Source organism: Cebus imitator, unplaced genomic scaffold (assembly GCF_001604975.1).
Source record: "Cebus imitator isolate Cc_AM_T3 unplaced genomic scaffold, Cebus_imitator-1.0 Scaffold4, whole genome shotgun sequence".
In the NCBI taxonomy this organism is placed as follows: Eukaryota; Metazoa; Chordata; class Mammalia; order Primates; family Cebidae; genus Cebus; species Cebus imitator.
In genome coordinates, this window is record NW_016107319.1 from 9,044,667 (window position 1) to 9,070,172 (window position 25,506).

The 25,506-nt window shown below is 34.8% G+C and overlaps 1 protein-coding gene across 1 annotated transcript in view; it reads left to right on the plus strand.

The window, feature by feature from the left end:
• Nucleotides 1-24,350, plus strand: part of SMARCA5 (SWI/SNF related, matrix associated, actin dependent regulator of chromatin, subfamily a, member 5) — a 42,767-nt gene extending 18,417 nt beyond the window's left edge. The window contains exons 9-24 of the mRNA XM_017534510.2: nt 568-636; nt 4,604-4,713; nt 6,168-6,394; nt 8,593-8,714; nt 8,787-8,939; nt 10,220-10,352; nt 13,606-13,754; nt 13,954-14,073; nt 14,828-14,938; nt 15,250-15,363; nt 15,713-15,835; nt 16,567-16,699; nt 17,484-17,602; nt 18,020-18,232; nt 20,044-20,151; nt 23,083-24,350. Of these exons, the coding sequence (XP_017389999.1) occupies nt 568-636; nt 4,604-4,713; nt 6,168-6,394; nt 8,593-8,714; nt 8,787-8,939; nt 10,220-10,352; nt 13,606-13,754; nt 13,954-14,073; nt 14,828-14,938; nt 15,250-15,363; nt 15,713-15,835; nt 16,567-16,699; nt 17,484-17,602; nt 18,020-18,232; nt 20,044-20,151; nt 23,083-23,148 (2,070 nt within the window). The 3' untranslated portion in view covers nt 23,149-24,350. The remainder of the gene's footprint in view (nt 1-567; nt 637-4,603; nt 4,714-6,167; nt 6,395-8,592; nt 8,715-8,786; nt 8,940-10,219; nt 10,353-13,605; nt 13,755-13,953; nt 14,074-14,827; nt 14,939-15,249; nt 15,364-15,712; nt 15,836-16,566; nt 16,700-17,483; nt 17,603-18,019; nt 18,233-20,043; nt 20,152-23,082) is intronic.
• The last annotated feature ends 1,156 nt before the right edge of the window (nt 24,351-25,506 follow it).

Below are 25,506 nucleotides of genomic sequence, written 5' to 3' on the forward strand. Positions count from 1 at the left end.
GGGCAACAAGAGCGAAACTCCGTCTCAAAAGAAAAGAAAAAAAAAAACCAACCAACAAAAGAACTCCATGTGTTCAAGAGATGAGGTTAGGGAAACTGTCCTTGTTGAAATCCTAACCAACTATCAATGAAATGCCAGTAATTTCAGTTTCATTTAGTAAGTTTGATTAAAATTGACATTGTTCTGTAACTTTGTATTTGAGTAGTCTGAATGGTCTCAGAGAACAAACTATAAAATGGTTTACTTTTAAAGCTTTTATGAAACTTGAAAGATATTTTTCAAGAATGTTTTCTGATTCTATAGAATTTGCTTTCCAACTTTCACCGTGAAACTTGTTATTTTGATGTTTTCGAGAAGAATGTTTAGAAGGTAGTATGGTTTCTAAACTTTGTTTTAAAATTACTTGGTAATAATGACACATAAAAAATGGGGTTGGACTAAGTGATTTTTTTTGGGGGGATTACAATTCAAATATACTAATTCTAGAAATCACTTTTATATCTGTTATTATAGGGTATTTGTTAATATTATCTCTGACCTGAGTATATTTTTTGTTTGTTAATCTAGGATTTTGATTCCTGGTTTGATACAAACAACTGCCTTGGGGATCAAAAGCTAGTTGAGAGGCTTCATATGGTAAGTATTTTGGAGTAGTGTTAAAGCATATTTCTGATGGGAAAAAGGTTAGAAGTTTAAATTAGTAAATTATTTTCCTGTTAGCAAAAAGCATAATGGCTTAAGAATCAGATCTGTTTGAATTCTGCCACTTAATTGTTACATCTTACAATCAATGTAGGGGGTGATGTGTGGTTGTTTCAGTGTTAGAACCTAGAATGGAATCCTGACTTAAGGGAAAAAGTAATCTCTTGTAGTTAAAAAAATTATAGTGGGGAAAAGAATTGCATGATAATGTAGACAGGTTTTTGTTATTGTTTTTGAGACAGAGTCTCACTGGAGACTGGAGTGCAGTGGCATGATCTTGGCTCACTGCAACCTCTGCCTCCCAGGCTCAAGCAGTCTCTCCTACCTCAGCATCTAGAGTAGCTGGGACTACAGGAACCTGCCACCATGCCCAGCTAATTTTTGTGTTTATTACAGAGACAGTGTTTCACCACGTTGCCCAGGCTAGTCTCGAATTTCTGAATTCAAGTTACCAACCTGCCTGCCTTGGCCTCCCAAAGTGTTGGGATTACAGGTGTGAGCCACCACGCCCAGCCTTATAGACAAGTTTTTAAAACTTAGTTCCATTTATATTCCATAGAAGAATCTAACAGGTTCACTTTTGAAAAGGCTAAAGATATACCTTTTTTCTTAAATCTAGTGACTGTGTGTATAAGCAACTGCTAATATTGCATTATGAGCAGAGATGGTAGGTTTTTGCTTTGCTGTATGGCTTTGTGTCGACATATAGCTTCCTATGACAGTTTACAAGTAAAAGATGATAGGTAGAGAAACTTTTCTAACAGACTCCAGATCAAAATACCCTGGTCAGCAGGTTAAAGCAGGAGCTTATAAGAATGTCTTATAAAGCCCTTAATGACTTAACTCAGGAATTCTCAGCCTCTTTTGACATTTTGGTCTGGATATGTCTTTTAGGGGTAAGGAAAGAGGGGAGAACGTGATTGTCCTGTGTATTGTAGTATGTTTAATAGCATCCCTGACACTTCTCTCTAGATGCCGGTAGTAACATTCCTCCAGTTGTGATAACCAAAAATATCTCTAAACATTGCAAATGTCCCCTGGGGGACAAAATTGTGACCCTCCATGACGTAACCTTTTTAACGTTCTTTGGCATCTGTTTTATTTCTTCAGCTTTAGTTTGACAGACTACTGACCCCACTGTTAGTTTTCTGTAAACATTGTGCTAATTCTAATCTGTTTTTGCTACATCTAGAATATTTTTTCCTCGTCTCTTGACTAGTAATACCTAGTCCGACACTCAGTGACATCACCTCCACTGACCTACCCAGGCTGAGGCTGGCCTAGGTGCTCTTCTGTGTATTCTTTCTTTAATAATCTGAGCATTCTAACATTATAGGACTTTGCAGAGGTTATTTAGATGATTCACAAGTGTTTTCCATACTGGATTGTAAGCATAAAGACAGGAAATATATATTCATTTGTCTTTGTATACCTGGCACAATGCCTGGTTAGAGTGGTTGTTTAAGCAGGGAAAAAAATTTAAGTTCATGAATGTTCACATATTTCATTATAAGGTACTTTAAAATTCTTAAATACTGAGAGTTTTGCTAAATATTACAGGTAATAATTTCCTAGCTACCTTTATTTCAATTCAGATGGCATTCAAGTATCTAAGCACTCTCTTTGTATTTACTTAGACCAAGGATTGTGTAGTGTTATGTGTAATCTTGGGGGTAGAAAAGAAGGCAGAAGAACTTGATTTTCCTTCATGCATTTTTTTTCCTTATTCCTGTGCTCTTGGCTTTCCTTTAATATGTAGGTACATCTAGGTAAAGCAAATGAACAACTCACACAGCAGAATCAATCAGATTTGGAAACTCTATTTTGTTCACAGGGCATTTTAGAAATGCTTCTCAAGTCAGGGAGAAGAGGTTTTGTAGCTATCTCTCTACTTTGTCCTGATCTTTATTCTGAAGTTTCTACAATAACACCTGTGTTCCTATAATGAAAGGAAGATTCAGAAGTCAGTGTGGATATGCTTAGGAATGAGATAACTCTTATTTTATGTATTAGTTATCTAATGCTACGAAAGAACCCCTTATTTCCTCCACCCCCCCCAAAATACCTTAATAACCCCCTTAAGGGTTAATAAGAACCCCTTATGTACCCCACCCTTCAAAACATCTTAGAACCGCTTATTTCCCCCACCCCACAAACACTTAATATCTTATATTTTGTTAACAACCCCAGAATTTATGGGTTGACTGGATGGTTTCTTGTGGGTTACACCTGGGTTTATCTAGTTGAATTTAGCTGGACGATGCTAGAAGAGCACCAGTCAGGGACAGTTGCTGTTGCCTGTTGACTAGGGCTAAACTAGCTTTTCTGCGTGGCGATATTAGAGAGGTGTTGCTGATTATTTTTCTCACTAATGTCTAATTTATTTTGTGATAATAGTATTTTTAAAAAATCAGTGTAAATAGAACAAAGGTACAAAAAAGGATATTTTTAGTTGTATGGGTAATTTTAAAACTTACTCTTATGAAAATGAGTGAACTGCATATAACGTGGAAATGTCTCATTGTTTAATAAAAGAAACCAGATATAAATGGGTGTATATCGAATGAGTCCATGTATACAAAGTTAAAAATGATAGGCAGAATTAATCTGTGGTGTCTAAAAGTCAGAATATTGCTTTCTCTTGGGAAGGAAATGAGGAGGGGATAGTGACTGGAAGGGACACAAAAAGGATTTCTAGAGTGTTCAATTTAGGTAATAATTACGTGGGTATTTTTTACAGTACTTGGATAAAATTTATAACACTGTACAGTCATGATTTATTGAATTATATACTTTCATATTCCTTCCGTAAGTTAGGACAGTAAATTTAAAGACTAACCATAAAGAGATCTTAATGAGACCCTGGCCCATTCTTAAGCAATATTAGACAGTCTGCATGCAAGTAACTAGTTTTAGACCTGAAAGGCAGTGAATTGTTAAAAACACCATTTTAAAAATTTACTATTGTTTTTAGTATTTTATGGTAGTATAACAAGTATATACCAATAATATAATAAAATGAGGCACACCTCATTTTATTATGTTTTGCAGTGCTTCACAGATACTGCATTTTTTTTTTTTTAAATTGATTTTGCAAAACAAATAGATGGTTTGTGGCAACCCTGTATGAAGGAAGTCTGTCAACACCATTTTTCCAACAGCATGTGTTCACTTTGTTAGCATTTTTAAAGCAATAATGTATTTTTAAATTAAGGTATGTATGCTTTTTTTTTTTAAAAAAAGACATAGTGCTATTGCACACTTAATAGTGTAAACGTATGTCAGATGCACTGGGAAACATGACTTCCTTTATTGAGGTAGTTTGGAACTGAGTCTACACTATCTCTGAAGTATACCTGTATTGAATAAATAATGATCTTGGAACCCAATAGTCACAAATTATATACAGTTAGCCCTTCATATCCTTAGGTTCCACATCAGTAGATTCAGTCCACTATGGACTGAAAATATTTGCCCCCAAAAAAGATTAAAATGGATGGTTGCATGTGTGTTAAACATACTGACCTTTTCTTTGTCATTATTTCCTAAACAGTATAGTGTAACAACTATTTATGTAGCATTTACATTCTATTAACTATTATAAGTATTCTAGAGATGATTTAAAGTATATAGGAGGATGTTTGTAGGTTATGTACAAACACTACATTTTATATAAGGGACTCAAGCATTTGTGGATTTTCGTATTCAAAGGGAAGGGGACGGGAACTAGTCTCCTATGGACACTGAGATATGACTGTATTTGCAAGGAGAAATCCTAAAAGTCACTTGATATGGACACAGAAATTTCTTTTTCTTATATTTTATATACAATTCTGAGATTCTGAAATATGACCTTATGTGTCATATTGGTATTACCTATTTATTTTTTGTCCTTTCTAAGGTTTTGCGTCCATTCCTCCTTCGCCGAATTAAGGCTGATGTTGAAAAGAGTTTGCCTCCAAAGAAGGAAGTAAAAATCTATGTGGGTCTCAGCAAAATGCAAAGAGAATGGTATGTGTTCTCAAATGTGTTTGATAGCACTATTGATTCTTCCCTAAATTTCATTTGTATTTTGTTTTCCTAATTTGTGTTTTCGTGGAATTCCGGTGTGCTGGATTGAACTCAACCTGAAAGGTTTTTTTGTCATGTAGTATAGGGCTTGCTCATTAAATTTGTTACAGAAAGTTTTGAACCTGTTAGATGATAGAATCAGGATGGAAGGCTTATGAATCCAACATTAAAATTGGGATTTAATTGAACAGGGTTCACATGAAGCCATCTACTTGGGTTTTCTAAAAGGAAACTGTGATAGCACAGTAGGGGAGACATATGGTTTACTTGGAAGTTCATAAATACTTGGGTCAGTGTAAAGTGGCTGCAGAAAAAGATACTATTAACCTTAATGTAAGTGTAGTGTTCAAAGGAGGGAAATAAATATAGCTACCCTTTTATTTACTGGTCTCATATTTCAAGTATATTAAGTTGGATACTTAAATTTTGGTAAGTATTTGCAGGAGGCCAAGGTTGTTTGGTTAAAGGACTTAATATCATCTAGAGTACTGGGCATGTTATCTGAGTAAGAGGTTATCTGTAGAAGGTAGTCCTAAATGTCTTCGAAACTTTTAAAAGGAAAGCAGGTAGTAGGCTTACCTTGGCTATCTCTAAAACAAAACTAAGACGAGTTAATGCTAAGGGAAGACAAATCTTTTTTAGTTAAACGTGAGTGAACTTTATATCAGAATTGAGATGGAAAGGTCTGCCTTGTTTAAGCAGAGATTGCCTTTGAACTTATTTTGTTCAAAGGATCCAAGGCGCCTAAAACTTTGTTGCTCAAATTACTCATTCTTGCATAATAATGTCCAAATTCTCAGTATACATTCAAGGCTTTTTATAATCTGGCCTTAGCTTATGACTGTAGCTTCACTGACCTGTCTCACAGAGAAATCTTCCTCCCCGTATGTATTTATATGTATGTTTTAATCTCATTTTATTCATATTATTCTCATCATCATGCCTTAACAACTCATTATTCTTCTTCTCTTCTCAGATCTTAGGGTTCTTACCTACATGTTGTACTATCTACGGGGGGTATATTGTAATTGAATCGTGGCACTTTCTGTTACAAAAAACTACACCTAACTTTTTTTAAGTTTTGTTTACTTAAAAATATTATAACTTACTGCTTTGTTTTAATTCTACCCAAGGAAACTTTTTTTGTACTTTAAAAAAAAAATATCCTCAAGGTTCAAGACATAAATAGGAACATTAGAACGCTATAGACAATAAAGAAAAATGGAAACAGAAAGAGGGTACAGATGTTAAATTCCTAACCATACCTAGATGTTGATGAATGGTTTCTTATAGGTGTTTGAGGGTTCCAGTGGGGAAGGTGATTGAGTATGTAAAGTGGCAGGGATCGATCAAGGAACATTTGAGCTCTTAAAATATTTTTCTTCTTTGAATAGGTATACTCGGATATTAATGAAGGATATAGATATACTCAACTCAGCAGGCAAGATGGACAAAATGAGGTTATTGAACATCCTGATGCAGTTGAGAAAATGCTGTAATCATCCATATCTCTTTGATGGAGCAGAACCTGGTCCTCCTTATACAACAGATATGCATCTAGTAACTAACAGTGGCAAAATGGTGGTTTTAGACAAACTGCTCCCTAAATTAAAAGAACAAGGTATCTGTTACTCATATCAAATTATCAAAACTGTTTTAAAATGTTCACGTTAAAATGAAGGAGCACTATACTTTGAAATGACTGTTCTGATACTTTGTAAAGTTGAAGTGTAGAACAGTAAAAACCTATTCATTATTCGAATGCTAACCCCTCCTCCTGGTTTTAGGCCTTAAGTTTCTCAGAAGGTAAGCAATAGTTAGAGCAACCACACTCCCTGGATTTTGGGAAGAGTTTGCACTTTATATATGCCTTCCTGGAAATCATAGCTTTCTGTCATAAAATGTGAAGAATGCACCTCCCTCCCATACATGGTTCCCAGATCCATTGTTAGATAGCGGTGGTGTGTTCATGATACTGTTTTTCAGTTACTTGTGTGGAGTTTTAATTTAATTAGGTACCATTTACATGGACCCAAAACTTTTTTATTCATAGTGTGCTGACTTCTTATATGTCTGTGGTGAGTGTTCGAATATATTTAAAATTACATGAATGTAGAAAGAACTTAGTAAGAAGCCAGCTTACAATTTTAACTTAATAAAAAACATCTTTAGTCTACTATAGCTTTCCTCCTCCCAGATTATTTGAAGCAAACCTCAGACACTATAGCATTTCATAAATTATGTATCTCTTAAAGCTAAGACATATCACTGTTATATTATCAAGTATATAGGTTCAAGGTTGTTTTTGTTTCTGTATTTTAATAAGAATGACAGTTGTACCAGTAAATGAATCTCCTCTATGCTACTGTCAAAAGCATATTTAAGAGTTGTCAGCAAATGGGTTTACTTTTTCCTTTTTATACCTTTTTGTGGAGATAGATTTTTTTAAAAATGTTTTCCTTGAAAGCAAAGTAATTAAAGGAATTGAATTGGTGGGGAGGAGTGGCAGAAACTTAGTGGCAATACTCAGCTATAACAAAAGCTTTATTAAACTCTACAGGGAAAATGGAAACTATGAAAAATTCTCATATCCCAGCACTTTTTGGGAGGCTGAGGTGGGTGGATCATTTGGGGTCAAGAGTTTGAGACCAGCCTGGCCAACATGGTGAAACCCCATCTCTACCAAAAATAGAAAAAAATTATCTGGGCTTAGTGGCATGTGCCTGTAGTCCTAGCTTTATGGAAGACTGAGGCAGGAGAGTCACTTGAACCTGAGAGGTGGAGGTTGCAGTGAGCTGACATGGCGCCACTGCACTTCAGCCTGGGTGTCAGAGTGAGACTCTGTCTCAAAAAAAAAAAAAAAAAAAATTCTTATGTATTTGAGATGCAGGAATGTGTGGCAACAGCAGATGTTCAGCCTCTGCTTTGAAGACAGGATCATTTTATAATCATTACTTTTCAAAATGATCCTTTGTCTTGATACATTCTACTGAAGGGTATTATGTGGCTGCCTAAAGAAATGGAAGGCAGTGAGATAATTTGAATCATGTCAGATAAGTGAAGGATAATCACTGTAGAAACACGAGACACATACTATGATCCTTTCATCTGGAATGGGTCTTTAGAACCAGGCTAGGACTAGGAGTATTGGGTGTGTGTTGGGGGTTGGAGGAGTTGTATGCATGGAAAAGTTGTGGAGTAGTGGAAGTTTATTTTTAAACATACATGGTTTAACAAGATGATGATTATCTTACCCTTTAGGATAGCATAGCCTCAGGCCAGGCGCGGTGGCTCAAGCCTGTAATCCCAGCACTTTGGGAGGCCGAGGCGGGTGGATCACGAGGTCAAGAGAGTGAGACCATCCTGGTCAACATGGTGAAACCCCGTCTCTACTAAAACTACAAAAAATTAGCGGGAGTGGTGGCGCATGCCTGTAATCCCAGCTACTCAGGAGGCTGAGGCAGGAGAATTGCCTGAACCCAGGAGGCGGAGGTTGCATTGAGCCGAGATCGCTCCATTGCACTCCAGCCTGGGTAACAAGAGTGAAACTCCGTCTCAAAAAAAAAAAAGGATAGCATAGCCTCCCAGACCAGTGGCAAATATGCTTTTTTGTACAAATGTTACCCTTTTTTATTTGTGCCACGGTGTGAAAAAAGTAGGGAATGAGCGACTTGAATAATAATGTAGATTTTTTTCCCTGCTTGTAACCAAGTTAGGTAACTTTGGAATTAAGGGATAATTGGTTAGTCTTAGTTTTGGTTACCCTTAAATTTTGCTTTTTTGAAGCCGCTGATAATGGATTATTATATTCACCAACAGGTTCACGAGTACTAATCTTCAGTCAAATGACAAGGGTTTTGGACATTTTGGAAGATTATTGCATGTGGAGAAATTACGAGTACTGCAGGTTGGATGGTCAGACGCCCCATGATGAAAGACAAGTGAGTAAAATATGGGGAGGGAGATAAAAAAGAATCATGAATTTCTTGATACTCATTTTATTTTATCCATAGGACTCCATCAATGCCTACAATGAACCAAACAGCACAAAGTTTGTTTTCATGTTAAGCACGCGTGCTGGTGGTCTTGGGATCAATCTTGCAACTGCTGATGTAGTAATTTTGTATGATTCTGATTGGAATCCCCAAGTAGATCTTCAGGCTATGGTAAGAGATAACAAATAAATGTATTCTGTGCTTAGTAGATACATTAATTAGGGCAAGCGAATTCTACAAATATCAGTGACTTAACCCAATAGAATTTTATTTTTCTCTAATGATTCAATGAGAGTATTTTGAGGTGATCATCCATCTAAATAAGGGTATTTCCACCTCAGGCCTCTGCCATATCTTAGGACCCTGGAGTCCTCTGCTATATCTTCTGCATCCTACTGCAGAAAGGGGAAAGGATAGAGTTGGGGATTGCCTGGGAAATTTTTTATGGGTCAGACCTTGAAAGAGCCTCCTTGTCTCTTCACCTCATTGACCAGACAGTTGGACAGAACTCAAATCATATAGCATAACTGACTGCAAGGGGATTGGTAAATGATAATATAGTTGTATCACAGGAGGAGAGATAATTGGGTTTGATGAGCAACTAACTTGTTTGCCACTTTAGATGTTTAAAAGATATGCTTTTGTGAGAGTACCTGGTCAGATGAGGAAGATTATTTTTAGATTGAGAAAATTGATACTGCAGATTGGCCTGACCCACGACATTGGTGACCATAAACCCAACTACCCAACTTAATCTTTGTCATTAGTTACTTCCCTTTTTTTTTTTTTTTGAGATGGTGTTTCACTCTTGTTGCCCAGGCTGGAGTGCAATGGTGCAATCTTGGCTCACTGTAAGCTCCGCCTCCCAGTTTCAAGTGATTATCCTGTCTCAACCTTTCAGGTAGATGGGGTTACAGGTGTGCGCCACCATGCCCAGCTGTTTTGTATTTTTAGTAGAGACGGGGTTTCACTATGTTGGTCAGGCTGGTCTTAAATTTCTTACTCAAGTGATCCACACACAGCCTCCCAAAGTGCTGGGATTACAGGAGTGAGCCACTGCACCTTGCCCATTAGGCACTTTCCCTATTTAAAGATTAGAATTTTAATATTGTTTGCTAAGTTCATTGTTTAATGTCACTTTTTTTTTTGCCTGATAGCAGTGCAAATGATTTGATTGATGTAGAAAAACACTTTGAATTTAAACCTAGGAAAAAAGACTTAAAATCTTTTATCATCAGACTTAATTATAATTTTGTGTGGTGTTTGGAGATGTGTTTTGTCTTAGTGTAATGTAGCAGAATTCATCTGATTCCTTACAGATTCAGTGTTACTACAAATTTGTAAAAGTTTTATATTGCAGAATATTTTAATTTTGTTTCTCAGTGTACCCATTTCAGTGTTATTTATTTAACTTTTAAACTGTTTTCAAAATAACATGGTAATTTATTTAGGACCGAGCACATAGAATTGGACAGACCAAGACAGTCAGAGTGTTTCGCTTTATAACTGATAACACCGTAGAAGAAAGAATAGTAGAACGTGCTGAGATGAAACTCAGATTGGATTCAATAGTCATTCAACAAGGTTAGTTATGTAACTTTAAAACTTTCCAAGTTGGATTGATATAACCTGTTTTTGTCTGAAAATCGTTTTAGAAGATTCTTGTTACTAAGCATCTGTTGAGTCAAGCTTGCAGCCAGTAGAGATGACTGGTATTGCAAATATAGTAAACTTTAGTTTTGTTATTAAAAAGATGGATTTTGGGCTCAGGACAGTTGAGGTTTGAATTAACGACTCTGCCAGTTAGCACTTCTCTCTCATTACTTGAATCCATTTCCTCATCTCTTAAGTAAGGATAAAAATAGCTACACTTACGGATTTTAAAGGATTAAAGGGGATAATGTATGTAAAATATCTGACATTCAATGTGGTGGTTAATGGTTTATATGCACTAGATACTCTTGATTACTGTGGGGAATACTGAAATAAAAATAAAAGTCAAAGAGTCTGATTTTATTTTTCTTGTCTGCAACTTATCAGTACCCCAGATGCTAGGCACTGTTCTTGTTGCTGAGAATTCAGTGGTAAATGGAACATACAAATATTCTTTTTCAAAGAGTTTACAATTTAATTAGGTGGGAAAGAAGAAGTAAACAATGATATAAGTAGAGTAGGGGGTGAGAGTGGGATTTTATTTTGGGTTGAAGGAAACTTAAGTTCTCATTCCAGAGCAGTTTTTAAGGATGACATAACTTAACGTTTTCATGAAGCTTACTATAAAGTTGATGATGGGAAATAGAAAATGCAAGAAAAGGTGTGGGGAACTTAATAACTTCAAGTATATATTGGTTTCCTTTATAACTGCATTCTGAGCATATATTTACAATCTGTCTATAAAGCTGAGAGGCATATGTACATTGTTTACTGATTATGTAAGTATCTTGATTTTGTCAGTCTCTAATTTCCATGTAAGAGAGTATTTTATATTTCTTTGGCATCCATAGTGCTGTTCATTGTGTTAGCCATATGTCTGCATACCTGAAGACAACTATTGCTTATATTTACAAATCGTTTCTGTTAATGAAGTGTTTATTTTGTGTCAGGCAGCGTGCTGTGTACTTAAACTTTCTTTTTCTTTTTTTTTGAGACGGAGTCTTCCTCTTGTTGCCCAGGCTGGAGTGCAATGGTGTGATCTCGGCTCACTGCAGCCTCCGCCTCCAGGGTTCAGGCGATTCTCCTGCCTAAGCCTCCCAAGTAGCTGGGATTACAGGCATGCATCACCATGCCCAGCTGATTTTTTGTATGTTTAGTAGAGACTGGGTTTCACTATGTTGGCCAGGCTGCTCTTGAACTCCTGACCTCAGGTGATCCACCCACCTTGGCCTCCCAAAGTGCTGGGATTACAGGCCTGGACCATGGCACCTGGCCCATTTCCTCCTTTGGTCTTCGTGCCAACTTGAGGTGTTAGCATCAGAGGTAAAGACTTTTGAGGAGGTTAAATTACTTGCTCATTATATATACAGCTGGGAAGTGATGGGGGGAGCAATCAAGAACTTTGTTAACTATTTAATTAGGAAAGGCTGCCTTCCCATGAGGTTATCTCATGGGTAATATAATGGCCAATGTCTTACTTTTCTTCACACATCCATGTGTTTTGGAAGACACCTGCCATGTACTTTTGTTCTGAGTTATTTTCATCCATGAAGCACTGTTTTTTTTTTTTGAGACAGAATTTTGCTCTTGTTGCCCAGGCTGGAGTGCAATGGCACGATCTCAGCTCACTGCAACCTCTACCTCCCAGGTTCAAACAATTCTCCTGCCTCAGCCTCCCTAGTAGCTGGGGTTACAGGGGCCCACCGCTGCACCTGGCTAAGTTTTTTTGTATTTTTTGTAGAGATGGGATTTCAGCTTGTTGGCCAGGCTGGTCGTGAACTCCTGACCGCAGGGGATCCATCTTCCTCGGCCTCAAAGTGCTGGAATTACAGGCGTGAGCCACCATGCCTGGCTGGAACACTTTTTTTTTAAAGATTAAAAAGCTCTTAATTGATTGATTCATAATAAATTTAGAAATCATGTGATTTTTTACTTCATATTTACTGTGGCAATTTTGGGAGCAAACCTTCAGACCAATAGCTTTCATGTGCCATTTGTAGACATGTTAGTCAAACACCAGGCCTTAAGTGCATGCCTCTGTGTTACTGTTTTTTATTTGAGGGACATAATTAAAAACAAGAGTACATAAGCACTTTACATCTGAAGGTTCCCTCCCTACCCAACTGGGAAGTAATTTGTATAAGCCTAAGAAAATTTTAGTAGCAATGAGATAGCTTTCAATTCAAAGAAACATGCTTTGTGGCTATGTCCTCACCTTCAGAGTCATGGATGTTTGATTGTACATTCTGTTATGGGTTCCAAACCATGATATAAATATTAAAAGAAGTTATTGAAAACTTGGATCTTTATCCACTTACTACAAGTTGGTTGGCATATAAAAATCAAAGCTTTGTTTAGGTGTATGTGAGTGACCCTTGAGGAGGGTGAAAACAAGTGTTTCTGGTTTTTTTTTTTTTTTTTTAAATATATACTTGTATTTTTTAAAACACAGATTACAAGCTTGTCCAAATTCCCGCCAACTGAAGATCTTTGTTAATTTATTAATGTTGAGTTTCTTTGATGATCCAGATACATTTTCTCCCCAGGTGTGGCGGTGCATGCCATTAGTTCTAGCTACTTGGGAAGCTGAGATAGGAGGATGGCTTGAGCAGGGAGTTGAGGGCTGCAGTGAGCTATGGTCCTGTCATTGCACTCCAGCCTAAGCAACAGAGCAAGACTGCAAAAAAAATAATAAGTTTTTAGGAGTTTCAGCTTTAAAAAGAAACTGATGTTAGATATTTCAGTTCTAGTGTAAAGGCTTGGCCTATGTGAAGGATTTTTTTACTTTTTAAAGGAAAAAAAACTGATTTGGGGAGTATTAGTAATAACACCTTTCTGCTCATCAGAAACTTGTATATGTAATGTTTCTATCTGTTGAAACTTCTGGATTTTTGAAAGTTAATTTTGTTATATGCAGCTTTCACAAAAGATTATATTTCATTGACAGTATACAGTAGGGTTCATTATATAATATATAAGCTTTAGAAATTTTTTGTAGCTTACCAGCTGAAAATTTGGTATTAAATTTAGTGTAAAAATGAAAATTATCAGATGTGAATAAACAATAAACAGAAATGATTGACATTTGAGACAAAATTATTAAGCATTAAACCTTACATTTAAAATTTCAAGTTACCAGTGAAAGTCTGTTCAGTTAACATTATACAACACAATCTTTTTTCAGGGAGGCTTGTGGACCAGAATCTGAACAAAATTGGGAAAGATGAAATGCTTCAAATGATTAGACATGGGGCAACACATGTGTTTGCTTCAAAGGAAAGTGAGATCACTGATGAAGATATCGACGGTATTTTGGAAAGAGGTGCAAAGAAGGTGAGATGTAGATTAAATGATAATGCTTTTAATATAAAATGTTTCAGACTAGAAACTGAGGAAATATTTGTTACATTGCTTATAAATAATTTTATTTTCCTATAAAAAGGCTTTTGTGTACATGAAGTTAATTTATTTTGACTACAGGTTCATACTTGCTTTGTTGTGAGTCTAAGAAGTTGTTTGTTTTGTTCTCTAGACTGCAGAGATGAATGAAAAGCTCTCCAAGATGGGTGAAAGCTCACTTAGAAACTTTACAATGGATACAGAGTCGAGTGTTTATAACTTTGAAGGAGAAGACTATAGAGAAAAACAAAAGGTAATTTCGAAATAGGTTTGGGATACATGAAAGCTTTATTTTACTAGAAACTTGGAATTTTAAGTGGTACTATAATGTCTTGTAATTTTGCTTAAAACAGCAGTCATTTTTGCTTATTGACATCTGAATATTATGTAAAATTTAAGGCTGGTTTTTGAGTTGGGAAGTTCTGAAATATTTTTACAGTTTCTCTGATGAAGTTTGTAGTATATGTTTACAGTGAAATATATTCTTGTATGGGATGAATATAGTAATTGGGAATGTTAATCTGATTAATTTTATTTTAAACAGCAGAAGTGGCTGGTAATAAAGGGAAAAATTTCTTAATTTCATAAGTAATACTTGGTAATATAGAGGGAAATTGGAAAATACCCATAAAGTAGAAGAAAAAAATTATTCTACCCAGTGTTTTTCTTGTTAACATTTAGGTCTATATCTTCAGAATTTGTTTTAGACTAAACATATGTCTACAGTTTTCTACTAGTTTAGATTTATAGCAAACATTCTATAGTGTTCCTCCCTCTCTAACAGTTGTTCCTTTAAGCAAGAAATACTGAATGCTTACACTGTTCTTTATTAGACACTGTCTCATGTGTTAATTATACACATAATATTGAGCAAAGTATCGTAGTCCCCACCCTCATAGAGCTTATAGCCAGGATTGAATATCTTTCCATTTACAAACATCCTTCTTGATGATAATTTGTTACTGTGTAATAAAAGTTGGTGATTTGAATGGTTTCCCATGTGCTAGATTGCATTCACAGAGTGGATTGAGCCACCTAAACGAGAAAGAAAAGCCAATTATGCCGTTGATGCATATTTCAGGGAAGCTCTTCGTGTTAGTGAACCTAAAGCACCCAAGGTGAGTTGACTGACACAGCATAAAAATATCTAAAAATTTTAAAAATGTAATTTTTTTCCTATATTCTTGCAAAAACATTGATAATTACATTTTATATTTCTTTAGACTGTATTCTGTTTTTAGTTAACATTTTTAAAAAATCAGTTTTGAATCTGTGCATTTAAAATTAAGGTATCAATTCAGTTTTATTGAAAGATGCATTCGTTTGCTTGGAAAATTGGCTGTCACGGTTTATGAAGTAAGAAGTAAGGATACATTTAAAACAAAATTTCTTTTTTATAGATAACATTGTTTTTTTTTTTTTCCTTTAGGCTCCTCGACCTCCAAAACAACCCAATGTTCAGGATTTCCAGTTTTTTCCCCCACGTTTATTTGAATTACTGGAAAAAGAAATTCTGTTTTACAGAAAAACTATTGGGTACAAGGTAATTGAAATTGTCCACTTTTCTGTCCATTGCTATCCAGAATTTATGGAAGGTATAAATATTAGTTATTAATATTTATCTAATTTGGACCTAGTGGGAAAAGCTATTGCTTTAGCTTAGTCTAGTTGTATATGTCAAATACATAAGCTTTGTGTCTGTTATTTAAAAAGAAAAATAAGATTTCATGACCAATCTAGGTTGTTTTTAATGTGGTAAATGCAAGATATCAGTATATTTTCTTTCCTGGTTGAATGGAAACTTGTGAAATGTCAGTTAATTGGTTAAGAATTTAGTTCATCACTTGCTCTTTAAAATTTACTTATTGATGGCATAGAAAAATATCTTTTAGGTACCTCGAAATCCTGAGCTGCCTAATGCAGCACAGGCACAAAAAGAAGAACAGCTTAAAATTGATGAAGCTGAACCTCTTAATGATGAAGAGTTAGAGGAAAAAGAGAAGCTTCTAACACAGGTATAGCCTTTAATCAGTACAAACTTTAGTAACAGTTTATTGTAAAGTACTGTGTTGGGTGATGTTGGGGGCATACGAATAAGTACAGGTTTCTGCTTTTAAAGATGGAATAATTGGAGATAACAAAGCATGGGCATGTGCATAAATGCTCCATTTGATTGTCACTAGTTGTTGAGGTAGTTGAGAAGACTACTTTGGCCTTGGTAGGGTGGGTATCCTTTTTATCACCTTACTTTGAATGTTCTTGTCTTTCCTATGAATTTTCCACATTACTACCCACTCACCATTTTCAATTATAAATCTTGGCTTGGTAAGTTCTTAACATCCTTTGGTGTTCATCAAGCTCTTTTAGAATCTGGCCTTTAACCTACCTTTAAAGCTTTGTTTTCCTTCCGTTTTTCTACTTGATCATATTTTTGCCCTTTAGATTATTCACTCTTTGTGGCCAACTGCTAATAATCTTTCAAAGTTAAGCAAAACTGTCACCTTTTCATACAGTGTTTCTTACTCTCTCCCACTTACAATTAATTGCTTGGGTATTTGAGCAATATATAATGTATTGCCAAAACTACATTTATGTAAATGAAAAGATGCCATTCTAAAGTAGTAAATAAACTAGGAGCAATTTAAAATTTTTTTTATAATATTTAGAAGGATTACTATAATTTTAATAGCATGTTTTCCAAGTTTAATGTGCTGGGATTAAATATTTTGTTTCTGTTCCTGTGAAGGGATTTACCAATTGGAATAAGAGAGATTTTAACCAGTTTATCAAAGCTAATGAGAAGTGGGGTCGTGATGATATTGAAAATATAGCAAGAGAAGTAGAAGGCAAAACTCCAGAAGAAGTCATTGAATATTCAGGTAATTCTTTTAACCAGGCTTTTGGAGTTCAGTAAGAGCTGTTGGAAGATTCTTGTTTTCTTACTCTGAATTATATTGTGATTAGCTAATTTTGCCACAGCATAGTTAGTACGTTCTTCGTTGTTTTTTGTTTTTTTGAGACAGAGTTTTACTCTTGTTGCCCAGGCTGAAGTGCAGTGGTGCGATCTCAGCTCTCTGCAACCTCTGCCTCCTAGTTCAAGCAGTTCTGCCTCAACCTCCCGAGTAGCTGGGATTACAGGCATGCGCTACCATGCCCAGCTAATTTTTTTGTATTTTTAGTAGAGACGTGGTTTTACAATGTTGTCCAGGCTGGTTTCGAACTCCTGCCCTTAGATGATCCACCCGCCTCGGTCTCTGAGTGCTGGAATTACAGGCATGAGCCACTGTGTCTGGCCTATTGTTTTTTTACAAATTAGAAAATGTCTCCTTCCCAAAAATGGTATAATTTAAAAAAAAAATTTTAACCCTAGGTAACTAGCTACAGCCAAGAAAATCAGAATAAGTCACAGGATAATTGCACTTTCATTTTTATCTTATTTCTCTCCATAACATCCAAGTATTATGTGTGTGTTTGCGGCAGTCAGTTGTATTACTATGTTAATATATGCGGGTATGCTGTGATGCGTGTCTGCTTAGAATAGCAGAAATTTAAGAATTAGAAGATAACAAATCATCCAGTCGATCCCATTTTTTTTTTTTTTTTTTTTTTTTTTTTGAGAAAACAAAGTATAAGTGGCTTGTTTACTTTGTCCAACTTTTATAGCTGTGTTCTGGGAAAGGTGCAACGAGCTCCAGGACATAGAGAAGATTATGGCTCAGATTGAAAGGGGAGAGGCAAGAATTCAAAGAAGAATAAGCATCAAAAAAGCACTTGACACAAAGGTAATTTGCTGGTTAATAAGTAGGGTAGTTAATAAAATAACTCCTAGCTGTGAATATGAGAGTTTTTTACAAAAGGAAAAGAAGGAGAGTTTCAAGTTTAAAATTTCTTCAGAGTAGCATTCAAACATGGTATTGTCAACAGAATTTACCCCTGTACTAGACTGATAGATCAGAGTCAGAGGCACTAAGATTAGCTTTTTACTAAGTAGTATCAAAAGTCTGAGTCTGTTTTTCTCTTAATAATAAAGACTATAAAGGTCTTTCAGGACAAAGGTTATATATAAAGCAGTTAAGGTGCTCTGGATAGGAAATTCTGATTTGAAATGCAACATTTTAGCTAATTCTACTAAAGCTGAGTTTGAAATACAGATTATATAGGATTTGTTTTTTATGTAATATAAAATCTCACTTTCTTAGATTGGACGGTACAAAGCACCTTTTCATCAGCTGAGAATATCATATGGTACTAACAAAGGAAAAAATTATACTGAAGAAGAAGATCGTTTTCTGATTTGTATGCTTCACAAACTTGGATTTGACAAAGAAAACGTTTATGATGAATTGCGACAGTGTATTCGCAACTCTCCTCAGTTCAGATTTGACTGGTTTCTTAAGTCCAGAACTGCAATGGTGAGTGCTCAAGGGTTTTTTTTGTGTAATATAGCAGAAACTTCAGAGTAAGTTCAGAATAAGTCTTTGGTATTCTTTAAGATGACCTTAAAAAAATCTTTGAAGTAAACTTTTGTTAAAATATTGTTGGTGTCATAAAACCTAGTAGCATGGATAACTTACAAGTTTATTGGTCCCGTCCTTTAATATCTTACATCTTTAAACGTCACTATATGCTAAAACTAGCTTTTCAAGTTCTAAGTGAGAGGAAATATCATCAGTTTCAATTTCTGAATGTTATGACTTTTTGGTTTCTTAAATGAACACATTTCTATAAAGAAAAATTGTCCTTGCATTCAGGCATCTGCACATCAGAATGCTGAGTCTGGGTTATTTTAAGATCACTTAATGTAGTGAAACACTATTTTTGTACTGACTTAATGCTAGGTTTTGTTTTTATTCTCAATGTCTGGCTAACTGTTTCTGACCAAATATCCCCATTTCTAACAACCTAAAATTTAAATACAGAAAAGTTTAACTTTGATGGATTGTTCCTTTTCTTCCTTATTTCACCACCATTTAACTTTGAGCTTCAACTTTTTTGCCAGTTGAGAATAATGCTAATAAGTTCCGTAGTTTTAAGTTTGGGGTATTCTGGGATAAGCAAAGTTTAAACATCTTCATGTTTGTTTATCGTGATTTCTCTGTGTATTTAAAATGTCACTTTGTAAGACAGTGGATAAGTTAAAGCAGTATTCTTTTTTTTCACTAGACATCACTAGGTTTGGGAAGTGTACTAAACTTAATACATGAAGGTACTTTTAAGATAAAAAACACTGTATAAATACATAATTAGAGAAAAGATCCAGTTGCTGTAAGCTTGGTCTTACTTCTTCTTAAGTGGAAAGAATTTATAGAGTTAATAAAGAATAATTTTGTAGTAATTGTTAACAAGACAGTGCTGTGTTAATTTACTAGTATAATACCATGGTTTAAAACTGTTACTTCTTAATATGTATCATGTTAAGATGCACAAAAAATGATAATGTAGTCTTCTATCTATAATACTATTTCTAAGCCTTGTGTGGTGTATTCTATAGAGTAGTATTTTAAAATTATTAAAATTATTTTACCGTGGTTGTGTGTATAGTAGTATTACTTACTGTAAGAAAAAGAATAATTTTGCCCTGTAAGAAAGGGAGCTGCTAACCAGCAGCCATGCAAATGGACTTCTCTTTCTTTTAGGGTTATCCACTACTTCTACATTATACTTTAAATCTTTTCTGGAGGCTGTATGTCCAGTTTGCCAGAGAGATGAAGTAGAACTCACCATAGACTTCCATGGCTGCTTTTCCAAATTGGGAAAGATGCCATGTGATTCATTGACTACCAGAATTCTAGTGATAATACTTTGAAGGGAAAGATTATACACACCTGTTAAAGTTCTTGTTGCGTTTGACCCTCACATATATGCACTATATTAATCTTTTTAAGTTTTGGCTATAAGTCGCACAGTAATTCTCACACATACACACTAAGTAGCAGTGTTGCATGTGTTATGAGATGTTCATCTTTATTGCTGTAATTCCTAAGTGAAGGAAGAATTTCTGAAGACTATACAGTGATTTGCCTTTAAAGAATGGAGTAAAAACATTTACAGATATTTTGCTTTTAATCTTCATAGCATGAATTACGTATGAAAATCAGTTTTTTAAAAAATCGGGTGCAGTAGTGGTTTCATATTATCCTTTTAAAAACATGCCTTATTTTAAAATTGAAATCATGAAACTTGTAGATGGAAAGTGCCTATGCCATGTTTGTTTGTAATTTAGGAGCTCCAGAGGAGATGTAACACCTTAATTACTTTGATTGAAAGAGAAAACATGGAACTAGAAGAAAAGGAGAAGGCAGAGAAAAAGAAACGAGGACCAAAGCCTTCAGTAAGTATTCATGAATATGTAAATATGTGGATTATGTAAATTTTCCCTTTCTTTTTAAGTATTTGAACACTGCTTGGCTGTCATTGATGTGGTAGTCCCTGTTGTGGGCCGCCTGTCTCCCTCCCCCAAATTGCCATGAGTTACCTTTTGTTTTCCTTAAGGGGGAACCTAAGATCGTAATTGGAGATTTCTTCCACTTTTCAAATTTAAGTAGTGGTATAAACTTCTAATTTTTAATTTTTATGGGTAGGTATATGTATTTATAGGTTACGTGAGATATTTTATTTATTGCTGTAGTCACCCTGTTCTATCAAATACTAAGTCTTAGTCACTCTGTATTTTTTTGTATCCATTAGCCAGCCCCACCCACACTAACATTCTCAGCCTTTGATATCCATCCTTCTCTCTATCTCAATGAGTTTAATTGTAATTTTTTGCTCCCACAAATAAGTGAGAACATGCCAAGTTTGTCTTTCTGTGCCTGGTTTATTTCACTTAACGTAATAAACTCCAGTTCCATCCATGTTGTTGCAAATTACAGAGTCTCATTGTTTATGGCTGAATAGTATTATTTTGTGTATACATGCTATGTTTTCTTTATCAGTTTATCTGTTGATGGACACTTAGGTTGCTTTCAGATCTCAGCTACTTTGAATCATGCTGCAGTAAACATGGGAGTAGAGATGTCTGTTTGATACACTGACTTTCTTTTGGGTATATGCCTAGGAGTGGGATTAGTGGATTGTATGGGAACTCTATTTGTAGTTTTTTGAAGAACCTCCAAACTGTTTCCACAGTGATTGTACTAATTTGTGTTCCCACCAACAGTGTACAAGGATTCCCTTTTCTCCACATTCTTGCCAGCATTTGTTATTGCCTGACTTTTGGATAAAAGCCATATTAACTGGGGTGAGATGTTACCTCATTGTAGTTTTGATTTGCATTTCTCTGATGATCAGTGATATTGAGCAGCTTTTCATATACTTGTGTGCCATTTGTATGTCTTCCTTTGAGAAATGTCTATTTAGATCTTTTGCCCATTTTATAATCGGATTACTAGAATTTTTTCAGAAGAGTTGTTTGAGCTCTTTATATATTCTGGGTATTAATCCTTTGACAAATGGGTAGTTTGCAGATATTTTCTCCCATTCTGTGTGATGTCTCTTCACTTTGTTGTTGATTGTTTCCTTTGCTGTGCAGAAGCTTTTTAACTTAATATGATCCCTTTTGTCCATTTTTGCTTTGGTTGCCTGTGCTTGTGGGGTATTATTCAAGAAATCTTTGCCCAGTCCAGTGTTCTGGAGAGTTTCCCCAATGTTTTCTTGTTGTAGTTTCATAGTTTGAGGTCTTAGAGTCAATCTTTAATCCGTTTTGATTTGATTTTTGTATGTAGTTAGGGATGGGGTCATGTTTCATTCTTCTGTGTATGGATATCCAAATTTTCCAGCACCATTTATTGGAGAGACTGTCCTTTTCCAGTGTATGTTCTTGGTACCTTTGTCAAACATGAGTTCCCTGTAGATGTGGACTTAGCTCTGGTTTCTCTGTTCTTTTCTGCTGTTCCACTGATCTGTGTATCTGTTTCTACACTAGCACCATGGTATTTTGGTTACTGTAGCTCTGTACTGTAAATTAAAGTCAGGTAATATGATTCTTTCAGTTTTATTCTTTTTGCTTAGGGTGGCTTTGGCTATTTCTGGGTCTTTTGTGGTTCCATATAAATTTTAGTTATTTTTTTTTGTTTTTGCATATTTCTGTGAAGTATGTCATTGGTATTTTGATAAGGATTGCATTGACTCTGTGGATTGCTTTGGGTAATATAGACATTTTAACAATATTGATTTTTCTAATCCATGAACATGGATTATCTTTCTATTTTTTTGTATCTTCAGTTTCTTGCATCAGCATTTTATAGTTTATTGTAGAGGTCTTTCACTGTTTTGGTTAATTCCTGGGTATTTCATGTGTAGTTGTTGTAAATGGGATTACTTTTTATTTCTTTTGCACATTCTTCACCGTTGGCATATAGAAATGCTACTGGTTGTTGTATGTTGATTTTATATCCTGCAACATCACTGAATTTGTTTATGAGTTCTAATAGTTTTTTGATGAAGTCTTTGGATTTTCCTTAATGTAAGATTATGTCGTCTACAAACAGCAGTTTGACTTCTTTTTTCCAGTTTAGATGTTCCATATTTCTCTCTCTCTGATTGCTATAACTAGGACTTCCTTAAAATACTTAAAAAGTACAAATTTAGCTTGATTGGGTTGTGTAGGAAAAATCATGTCTTGATGATGCGGTAGTCCTTAATACGGGTCTTCATGAAAATCTGGAAAGGTATGTCTTCTGAATGCCAAGTATGTACACATCTCATTGGGAATACAAGTTATAATTTTAGGATAATACAAGAAACATTAGAAAAGCAGTAGCATTATGGCTTTTACTGTTAATCTCTAAGCTTTGATTTTTTTCAGTGATGTTCTAGCAACCTGAAGGCAAACACTTTAAGGGAAAAAAATTGCTATTTAATAATAGTTAATTTAATTAAAATGAAAAAAGTAATTTATAGAGTCATGAATAAATGAATATCTCTGGATAATGTTTGGTATTTATGTAACTGCCTTTTAAAAACTGAAGTGTTTCTTACACTCTTTTCTTTTGGGAAGAGTGACTTTATTTGATACTGATTTACTATTGTTAATTGTGCATTCTGATAACGTCGTTAACATTAAAATGTGTTTATTGTGTAAGTAAGCAGATAAGATTATTTGGAGGCATAAAAAGTTTGCTTTGAAAGATTTATATAGTCTGGGAGAAAAATCTCACCTATTACTTTGTAGTAGTTATTAATAAGGTGTTATGTGTCTGCAACTATATTTCATGTTTATATTAGTCTCGTTGTGAAAGGTAATCCTTCTTTCTGTTTGTAGACACAGAAACGTAAAATGGATGGAGCACCTGATGGTCGAGGAAGAAAAAAGAAGCTGAAACTATGAATATGTTTTTGTTTCATAATCACTAACTTTAAACCAGTAGTTCTTTAATTTACGGGTCTTCATAAGATGTACTGTACAATGCTCAATTGTTATGTCATTTAAAGACATCAGGTTCATCTGTTTACTGAGCTAGAAACATAGTATGTAGTTTCACTTTTTTAAATGCAACAGCTGTGCTGAAATTTTTTTATCATTAACACTTGAAGTAATAAAATAGGCTTCATTTATTACTAAATGTTTCATTTGATTTATTTTTCTATTGTAGTTCCATTTGTGAAGATTGTGACTTTTTGTTTATTAGCTATAATTTCTACACTTGTAAGGCTTAAAAACAAGCAAGTTTAAAAAAAAAAAAAAGAAAATTTCAGATAACATTTGTCCCTTTCAATCTTCACTTGGTTGTGTAATTATTTTAATCCACTTTGCCTTTGCAGAAATTTGGGTATTTTCTTTGTAATGCTATTGAGTCTCATCTGGAAAGATTATGTAAATTGCATTCTCCTAGCTTATGTGGGTAGAATGAGAAAAGAAGGCAAGACAAAGTATACTTAAATTCTATGCATATTTCTGTTATGCTTTCTGTTTTTATAGGTGATTTTGAAATAAATATGCCCTATTCTTTTGGAAGAATGGCCTTTTAGTTGTATAGCCAAAGACATTTAATATCTTCCGGTTCCTTAAGGTATTACTGTACCATTTTGTAAAAGGAATATTACTGTTATTTCTAATTATTTGGTAAATATTTTGACATGACCTTCTGAAGCAGCCACGGCCTTAGATAATGTCAGAACTAAGGTGATTTTTTTTTTTTTTTAAATTTTGAAAGACCCAACCAAAATGAAGTGTGAATTTGTCATACTGTTACATTGAAATTGGTAACAAAATGTATCCCCTCCCATTTTGAGTTTTAGAGTAAATGAAAATTTTATTATATTTTAAAGTCATTTCTAAGTGTTAGCAAGACTGACTATAATTCCAGTTTTTGTTTTCTATGGACAGACTTGATAAACTGGAGACCCTAAAGCAGGAATACCCAAATTATAGTGTCAGGATTTTAGCTGTACCAGAGGCCTTTATGTGCTACACATAATTTGTATAAAATTTTATATGTGCAGATTGGGTACATAAACAGTTCTCCATTTTTCTAAGGGAATGCAATAAATGTAGCATCGTGAATAAATATAACTTTTATAATCTGTAAAGTGGTCTTTTCTTTCAATTTCTTTAATCTTTTTCTCAATTTTAATTCACTTTTTTCCTTAGGACACATTGTTTCCCTTAATTGGATTTCTTCCTCTTAAATTTCTGTTGGTAGTTTTCACCTGCCCACATGTAATTGGAGATTAAAAAAAAAAAATTATAGCTGCAGTATTACTAATACTGCTTAATTTCTTGAAATGTGGAGTTGCTGCTGTTAATGTCAAAAACACAGTGTTTATGGCAAATTGTAAAGTAATTTGAACTTATTTAGTGCTCCCTCAAAATTAACTTTTTAAATACAATGTTAGAGTCTTGACAGTTAAAGGTGTAATACATGCATGAGGAATGGTTACCTTTTTCATGAAACGAATAATTTGTAACAGTTATAACCTCAGTATGAAAGAAATTGAAAAAATGTAAGGCTGAAGAAAACTTATAGAGGTCACAAAAGTGATGTTTTCAAGAGGAAGAGAAACTGGGAGGGAGGGAGATACACAGTGGAAATGCAAAATGAATCGAGTATAGTGCTAGCTCTGAGAGCTGAGGGACTCAAATGGAAACTGTGTGAAGAGAAAAACTCACTTGGAAAAAGCTTGAAGCAGCTAGGCCTTGCCACCACTGTGCTTGGCTGAGTTCACAAATGTCTGGCTTTCCTCTCCTGTTAAGTTTTTGTTTCCTGGCAGTAATTAAAATCTTCTGCCAGTGCCATAGCTACTGCTGCTACTGGAACAGCCATAGCCACCTTCGTTTTGTGGTTTGGCAAACTGTTGGCCTTCACAACCACAGAGGACAGAGCTTCTGCCTGCAAAGTTTCCTCCCTTCATGAGTCTAAAATTTGAAGACTGATGGTTGTAACTGCCAAAATCATTGTAGCCTCCACCACCTCCAAAATTGCTTCCATCATTACCAAATCTATTATAGCAATCCCCACTGTATCTACCACCACCACCACCAATGCTGCCACAAAAGCCACCACAACCACTGAACTTGATGACTATTTGTGACTAATTGTATAATAGGTTATTTTAGTTTCTGTTCTATGGAAAGTGTAAGGCATTCCAACACAGGGGTTATGTAGATTTTTGTTTCTTTTGCATCCATGCTGTTGATTGCTAAATGTAATAGTCTGATCATGATGCTGATTAAATGTGTCTTTTT